Here is a 9057-nt window from a genome sequence, read left to right on the forward strand (position 1 = left end):
GTGTTAATGAGGTATGCCTAATTTCATTTTAATCTCATAATCCTTTCATTGTTGTTACTCCGGTGGATTACTTCCTGTTTTTGTCCCATTCATTACACAGCCAGCGCGGTTAGGTAAAGATTAAGCTCTTGAATAGATACTGTACTTCAGAGCCTCTTTTCTCAGTTCACACTTTTCGTGAGTTTGTGCTTTCTTTGCAATATTTAGATAGGTTAGGAGGGTCCATTTGATTTAAGTTATACATCATTTTAAAGCTGAAAGTCTGCTCTCTCAAGATATGGTCTTAACTAAAAACTCATGTCTGGCGACTTTTTGTTTGTTTTGTGAGGCAGGGTCATATATATATTTTATATATATATATATATATATATATATATATATATATATATATAATAGTATATATATATATATATATATATATTATATACATATATATATATATATACATAATAGTATATATATATATATATAATACGTGTAAAACAAAGAAACAAGCATACATACATACAACCACACAAATCAAGTGACTTCAGTAGACCGCAAAGTAAAAGAGAATCTGCAAAACATAATATCTTCATTTGAACGTATTTTGCTTTTTATCCATATTTAATATTCATCAGATAATTATAATTCCTGGACGCTTACTGATTATTCAGATAGTCAAAAAATTAGAAAGAAAAAAAAATGCAGTAATAATTTACACACGAATTCGTCGCCGTATGTTAGCAACACTTAATAACATTATTTGCACGGTCAACATCATATCCCCTGTCAATCTTTATTTCATACAACTCTATGAAGTAAAGAATTTGTGAAATGCTTATTTTGTTTCAACTCTTTGTTTTTCTTTTGATTCATTAAAAATACACACCCTGTTTGGCAGGATTGATCACCAAAACATCACAACATCAAAGTATCTAGATATATCGTAATCGATATTCTCATTAGCTGGTTTTGTATAAACTTTGTTAGATTTTCCAAAGTTGCTTTGGAATTGCAACATGAACGCATGGTGGAGAGATCTAAAAATTAAATTGATTTTATTGTAATTTCTCTCCTTTGCAAACATTCAGGTCTTTCACATTTTAGTTATATAACCACATAATTCCAGTCTTTGATGTCAACTTGAGATGTTTATTGACAAGTTTGTAGTTAGTGTAGACTTTACCGAGAGAGAGAGAGCACAACAGTTTGAAGATGCCTCCGTTCATTTGATTCTTCATTGATTCAGAAAGTTTGTACGAGAACAATTAACATCGTCATATTTAAAACAAAAATGATGCTGAAAGCCATCGGATCACCTGCACACATGCCAAAATGAATAATTTTTTTTTTTTTTTTAAGTGAAAATCACTTTTTGGCGTTGGTGTGTCTTTAATCAAAAGAAGGAGAAGAAGAAGAAAGTTAAATCCCTGTATACGGACAACGCCTTCCACTTCTAACCATTTGAGATCTGTTAACCTCCTGTGCGCCACCTTGATTTCCTATATCTAGGTATGTGTGTGAGATTCGTGCACATTTGACTTACTGAAATGGAAAGAGTTCACTTCCCTGAATGACTATGCTATAATTAAACCAGTAAGAGTTGGGTAAGGAGATCAAAGTCCAATGCATGACGTCATTTTGAAATGACGGATTCAGAAACAAAAATGTATTATTTCGAAAAATCAGAATTGTATTTCAACATGATGAAATATCTTGAAATATCTGCACCACGCACATTCATGTTAAAGACTAGATTTCTTCAAATGTACATCTTAGTCTAAAAACTGGAGCGAAAACATTGCTACAAAAATACCATCATTCCTTCATCAATCTAATTGTATGTAGACTTCGGAAATAATCATGCAAGTTTTTTTTTTTTTTTCGGCCACGACTAAACTATCAAGGTACCTGGACTACGCTCTTAAAAGCATCTACTTGTTTTTCTCTACACTTGCTCAGGTCTTTTGCAAAATGCAGGTAACTACTCTGTAAATGAAATTCACGTAGCTTCCTAAGCCTTTCGTAATTTTGGAAAATAAAGGTCACCGTTTTGGGCAAGAGTATCTACGTTTGAAAGCCCTTTACCTTCACTTCCTTTTTAATCAATGAAAAGTAATCGTCAACAAAGGAGACCAAGCAAGATCTGCAATATTGTGTTTTGTTTTTTCTCGATTTTAGCGATGGCATACACGTGCAGTTTATTTCTGATAGGCAGATCGCAGCTAGGGGATCATAGGTTCAAGAGAATTTCAATTGATCACAACATGTTGCTCAGGTTAAAATGTCCAAGCATGCAATGTCTGGTAAGAGTAAACCTCGAAACTGCAGTAGATTGTTTCTGATCAGAATATAATTATGATAATGCATTTCTTTTTTTAATTTTGAAAGGACACACTGCATGTTTTCGTTTGTATTTGCTTCTGTCATTTCAAGTTGCCCTAAGCACTCTTTGCGAAGACTGAAGTCATCTTGGTTTGATCAAAACAAGTTACGTATTGTGAAGCTTAAAGGAAGTGTATAGTTTTGGTCGACGCGTAACTTCAGGTTTCTAACATTTTGTGGTGAGATAATGAGAAACTTCTTATGAAATGTGAAAGAGGATGTTATTCCAAGAGGAGGTCGACGTTTCTTTGATGAAAATTGGATTTGAAATGGCCGAGATATCTAAAAAGAGAGATCCTAATAAAAGGTGGGACCCGCCTTTTGTTACGATTACTTTGTTTTTCTTTGTTTTTAGATGTCTCAGCCACTCCAAAACCAATTTTCATCAAATAAACTTTGAATTCTTCTTAGAATAAGTGGTTTCATTGGTATCTTACAAAAGGTTACAAGCCCAATCCTCGTCTCCACCAATACTACACCATCCCTCTAAGCCCCTTCTTTGATTACCCTTGCAATTCTTTTGTGTGCTATCCGTACTGTTGTTGCTGGAAGGATAGCTCACTGTAAAACACTTAACGACGTTATACAATTGAATTGAACAGCAATTTTGTAACATTACAATTTGCAAACGGGTGTATTTGAGATTCATTACCAAATTTGATAAATTTGAAAACAGTCCCCTTTTTAACATAAACATAGTACAATGCAACCACATTGATGATGATTTACAAAGTCTTGTACTTTCCAAAGAATTCGCTACAGTCTTTAATGAAGTCTTGCTGATTTCATTTTATAGTTTCTTATTTTCATGTATCATTTCACAATCTCTGCATACGAGTACTAACACTTTAAATGTTTGTAAAAGTAATAGCGGTGTTATCAGCAATTACTAGGGCTAGTAAAAACCATCATGAAATCTGATATTTCATTTCAATGCTGCGTTTCTCGTTGAAAGAACCACAACATCTGTTAGGTATTGTGAAAAGTTCATTACGAAATGCTTGCATTGTTTTCTAACAAAATTCTCATCAATTTCGTCGGACATTCCAGCAAACATTATTTGTGGTAGTTCCTAAAATTGTATAACTCATTGAACAACGAATTTTGGCCAATCTTACTTTTGGTTGTATGCCACTCTATATAATTCATAAAAATCAATACAGAAACTAATAAAATAAAAAGAAGGACGGGATAGCGGAAAACAGATTTTCGAATGTGATTGTGCCGATTCATATTCGTCAGGACAGCGGCTGTTTCTAAGCTAGTAGTAAAAGGAAATTATATTTTGGTAAAATCGGTGCATTTGGCGGGCTGGATTCAGACTGAAGGAAAAGAACGCATGTCTGCAACTTAACAACTAATTGTGAAATTTGTATAGAAATACTACGAAATGAAGTAGTCATTAAGGCATTTGTTTTTTGGAACGTATGCAGAAGAAATTCTAGGCGTAGCTTGATTATTTCTATTTTCCTTTAACGTCCATGGGGGATTTTAAAATAACTCAATACTTTATCGTCTGCCGAATGGTAAGAAGTCATTTCGGGCGGGAAACCGTGTGAGTATTTTGCTCTTCACACGCCCTCTCTTGTTGGAGAACTCGCTAGCTCTGGCCGCCACTTTTGCAGGGGAGAATCTCGAGCGTTTGCCGAACGGTAGGGGGCGGAAATTCGCGTTCGGGTTTTTCCCTTCCAAATTCCGGCAATTTCGATTTCTACAGCGCCCTCTCTTGAAATCTAGCGTTGTCGGCTCCTCACGGAGTTGGTCAGCGAGATACGCGTCGTACTGGCGGCTCGCTGATGGTTGGGCCGACAAAAGTCCATTGCCGCTGATAGCGGCGAGTATCCGGTGTGAAGACGCTCTGCCAGCTGCCTGGGCGTCGGCGTCTTTCATCAGCCGCTGTATTATATCCCTGAAAACGTCTGCGTTGTTGTCGAGTGCGTCAAGCCCGGTGTCCAGGCCGTCAAACTGATCAACGCCGAAGTCGGAGGCGTTCTCCGAATCTGTCGCAAAATGAGACGAAGCATGAGTTTATCTGTATAATTATTCTTTTGATATCGACACTGCCCCCCTCACTTCCGCCAAGGTCGTGAGTCCGAGAAACAAAGAAAAGGAAAGAAAAAAAAGGAAGAAAAAAGAGTCATTTCGACAGTTCATATCCAATACGCTTGTTTGTCATATCGAACTAACTTTCACACAACTCTTTAATATATCATTAATCGTTTCCTTCTGAACTCGGTGTTACCACTTTATAGCATCATCAAACTTGCGTCGTTTGTTGCTGTTGCTGTTATTGTTGGGTTTTTTTAGGGGGCGGTGAGGCGGTGAAACAAAAACACAATTAATGTTCTAATAGATGATTTTTAAGTGTGTCATTTTAATGGAACTTTCCCCCCTTTGTTAAAGACCAAATTAAATAAAACGAAAAAAAAAGGCAAAATGCCTAGATCCCCCTTCTTCTCTTCCTTCTCTCCCATCTAGGCATGTGGGCCCTCTCCCACGCGGTGCTTTCTATTTTTGCTATCCTCCGTTTCTCAGTGTCTTCCTTTCAATAAATATGCCTTCTTTCATTGTGTTTCTCTGATTTACTTTCAATTCTCCCAAAGTTATCAAGTGCCCCAGAGGAAATGAAGCAATTGCAGAGTCCACTGAGATCTTAAAGATAAGTGAAAGAAATTGTCCTGATTTGGCATGCATCCCTTGTCAGCCGTTTAAGCGGTTTCGAGAAGCAAACATTGATCGGGACAAATAATCCGCGAAACTGGTTTAATGGAAAATGCACAAGAAAGACCATTCGTTCTTTCGTGGCATTATTGGGGGATCTTAAATCTAGGTTAATTTAGAGGAAGGGAACATGTCCTCAGGTCAAGAAATTGAACAAAAAGAAAAGTATATAAACGGGTAAATCACCTCAAAAAAAGCGAAGGAGGTTTGACAGACTTGCTGTTTTTTCTCTCGATGTAATGAGACTTTTGGCATAATGTAGAATAGAATTATTATGTGAAGTCAGAGAAGATAGGTGAAAAGGAAATCAAAAGTGAAACGGGAAAAAAATGTGCAAAGATCATCCAACAATCCCAATCTGTACTTTTTTTTTTCATTTCTTTAAATTCATTTCTATTTCCATCAAAAAATTTACACAGTCATAAAGGCATCCTGATTGTAATACAACACAAAGCATTTCAAATTATTTACATCAGCTCGTGAATTGTTATTAAAGGACAGTTACTTGGCAGTTTCCGTCATGTGAATGAAGATGTTTTATTCCGATGTGTGCCATGAACTTTTAGGTATGGGTTTATATTATTGGACCGACAGATGAATTGATAATAATATCAATTTTGATCAATTGGAGGAGAGGTAGAGTTTCTTTTTTAAAAGATGGATATCTGGGAGGTAGATATTGTACATGACAGCTTGCTGAATCAAAAAAAAAAATTAAGTCTCTTGGAGCACCGAAGTGTTTTTTTTTTTTCTTTCACAAACACTGGCTTTTACCCCGGACGCTTGCTAATAGTGTATACATCAAGGGGAAAGGGGTTAATATCCTGGCAATGATAATTATGAGAGCTAAGTGAAGCCGTTAATGTCTCAGATTGTCTGCGTTTTAGTAGATTGTAAAATTATTAGTATCGTAGAAAAACAGGCAAATTGATTTTATTTGTCTTCGAGATCACGTCAACACAGAAGAAAATCAGACTATCTTTTATTAGCGCTGAATTTTGCTTCCAACCATCATCACCATCACCACTACTTCACCACAGCCTTACCTTCGTATAGTCTCGGCGACCTGATTTCGTCACCGGTTGCCATGGCAGCCAGCAGAGCGACGAATAGCGTGACGGCGGTTACACTCGCCCGGACTTCCATCGCGCTCTTTCTTGCGGGATGGTTTCTGCGTGCGAAGAGAGAATAGAAAGAGCGACACCACGCGGTGAGTCTTGTCTCATTACATTCAGACCTCGGCAACTGGACAACCATCACTCAAATCATTTATTGCTACAGGTCTGACGTTTTAATCATTTCTTGTGCATAAATGGAGCCCAAAAGTGTTGGTAGAATCGTTTTCGTTTTGTTTGCTTGTTTTATTCTTTTGCGAGAGTAGTTGTAACAAGGCAAGATAACTGAAGTCAGAAAAGAACTAATCAATTTGATGTGATCAAAACGAAACGTGCAACAGGCAAACATAATCCTGACGTGACATTTTCCACTAGGAAATAACATCCTGTGTTTTCATGTGTTCGCTTATGTGTTCGTGCGTGTTGATGCATAATGTATACTATTTGTAATCTTCGTCAAACCTGGAACCATTACGGGATTGCAGAAACTGCTAACAATGGAAACGAACGGTGCCGGATCGCCTTTGCTTGCCGATAGAGTGCAATAAGGCACGGTGTAACATATTCGATGTTGAGATAACTGTTGCAGGGGATCTGTAATTTATCCATAGTGTGGTTGCATGACAACTGGTGTATGCCATTAAAGATCGGCGGTTCCCAACGTCAGAAAGTTATGGTCACCTTTTCATACTTAAATTTTCCTTTATCGATGTATGTTTGTGTGCATGGGCGTGCGTGCGTATGTGTATGTGTTTGTGTTCTTGTCTAGTGAAGCAGATATTGATGAGTCTGATTAAGTTGATCAAGATACATATATTTCTTTTGTATTATGAAATGTATGCAGTTTTTTTCCCCATTTTTGTGTACACGGCATGATATGTATAGCATATTTTATTGCATGTTAGATTAAGTGTGATTCAGCAGCACAAATGAGAAGATTTCAATTGCTTATTTTGTCGATACTTGTTTCGTTTTGAAAATAATGCTGATATTGGATGAAGTTCAAATGAAGAATATTATCTTTAAAAAGCATGTGTAAGTATACACGTTTTGTGTGGTTGTGCGTGTGTGCTCATAATTAATCAAAGCTGAAAGCGATGGAACAAAAATTGAAAACGACAGAAAAGAAAAAAAAAGATGATTCGAAATAAAAAAAAAGAAGAAGAAAAAGGTGAAGAAAATGTTTGGAAAGTTAATGAGAAGCTCATGAAGAGGGTTACACGAATGAGGTATTAATGATTTACAAAGTGATACAGGCAGACTTATTTAAAAAAAAACGCCTTTCAAAGGAAGGAGAACATAGTTTTTGTAAATAAGTTGCGACACAGCAAAACAACTCCGTTTTGACAAAGTGATTTTCTCCATACGTCCACGTATAGACGCCAACATTCTTCCGAAATCATGTGAAATCAGACAACGCGCTTTCTACGATTTGACCACAAAATGTTGGTACAGTGCTCAGCCTCACCCTCCCGCTTTAGCGGGATCCCCGCTTACGTAAATGAATGGAAATTAAGGTTTGTTCCGGTGATGCCCATTTTGCCAAAATTATGAGACTTTTGTGTCTTTTTTATCGCCGTTTGGGGTCTGCGTGTGGTAGCGCGCGTGTGCTTGTTGCTGTGGGTATCAGTGGGTTTAATAACTGTGCATGGTTTAGTGTAATTCCAACATACTGGACTTTCATGTTGTGTGGTTTGCATGGGCCAATACCAGCCCCCGCTTAAGCGGGAGCACCGCTTAAGCGGGGGCACCGCTTAAGTGGGGGCTGGTATTTAACGACAGAAAAATTGTCTCCCGGATCCTCCCTATTAAGCGGTGAGTAGACTGTATTTTGGAACACCAAAAGGAGATGAAGTTGCTTCTTAACGTTACCAGTACGTAGGGTTGAGAAGTCATTATCATTGGGTCGGGTAGCCACCTGACAACCCTAGACGGTTTTTACTGACCTGTTTACCAGCTGTCACAGCTGTCACATGCCAGCATGGAGAACCAGTCTGCTAAGTTTTAGTAATTCAGCAAACGCCATCACCTTTATTCACGGCACGGAGATATCCAAAAAGGTCATTTCTTTTCTTTTTCTTCTTTTTTTAAATCCCGCAATTACTCTGCGATAGATTGAATATACCATTTGGGACGATCAAAAAGTACAGGAACAGAAGTATCATTTTGTCTGCAAGAAGTATGTAGATTGTGTCGTTGAGAAGCGGAGTGCAGCGCTCACTTGATTCGTGCGATGAAACTCAATGTGATAGATATAAAACCGTCTGTAGAGCATGCTTTTTTTATGTTTCCCCAAGCCGACATGCATTATCAGGACCGGTGCTCGACGGACCAATCACTGTCTTGGACCCTTTCTTTCGGCGTCATGACGTCAGATCTGCTAACATCGGCAAATCCGTGATGTCATAGTACGTCCTTTTCAGGTTCGAGGTAATAGAGCCAAAGTATAGTGGAGCTGAAATATGGATACGTCCAGGACAAAATATCATTTTAAAGGACAAGTTCACCTTCATAGACATGTGGATTGAGTGAATGCAGCAATATTAGTAGAACACATCAGTGAGAGTTTGAGCAAAATCGGACAATCCGTTAAAAAGTTATGAATTTTTTAAGTTTCTGCTCAGTCACGGCTGGATGAAAAGACTACTATAGCTTGTGATGTCTCATGAGTACAACGATATAAAAAAAGAATAAAGAAAATTCAACATATTTCCATTTTTCTCCCATTACAAAAGAACACCCGACTTCTCTCTTTCAGAAGGCAGGGGAAATAATAGTACCCTTCACATACGTCAGTAGCAAGTCGAAGAACTATGCACTTTATTCAAAAAGTAAAGTTTTGTGAAATTCTCTT

General features: G+C 37.5%; 1 protein-coding gene across 1 annotated transcript in view; it reads right to left on the minus strand.

The window, feature by feature from the left end:
- Positions 1–1354: 1354 nt before the first annotated feature.
- Positions 1355–9057, minus strand: part of LOC139738265 (uncharacterized) — a 146686-nt gene continuing 138983 nt past the window's right edge. The window contains exons 2-3 of the mRNA XM_071648914.1: positions 6135–6259; positions 1355–4367 (exon numbers count right to left, since the gene is read on the minus strand). Of these exons, the coding sequence (XP_071505015.1) occupies positions 3877–4367; positions 6135–6234 (591 nt within the window). The 5' untranslated portion in view covers positions 6235–6259 and the 3' untranslated portion in view covers positions 1355–3876. The remainder of the gene's footprint in view (positions 4368–6134; positions 6260–9057) is intronic.

Source organism: Diadema antillarum, unplaced genomic scaffold (genome assembly GCF_040938485.1).
Source record: "Diadema antillarum isolate AM-2024a unplaced genomic scaffold, OU_Dant_1.0 seq00000732_RagTag, whole genome shotgun sequence".
Lineage (NCBI taxonomy): Eukaryota > Metazoa > Echinodermata > Echinoidea > Diadematoida > Diadematidae > Diadema > Diadema antillarum.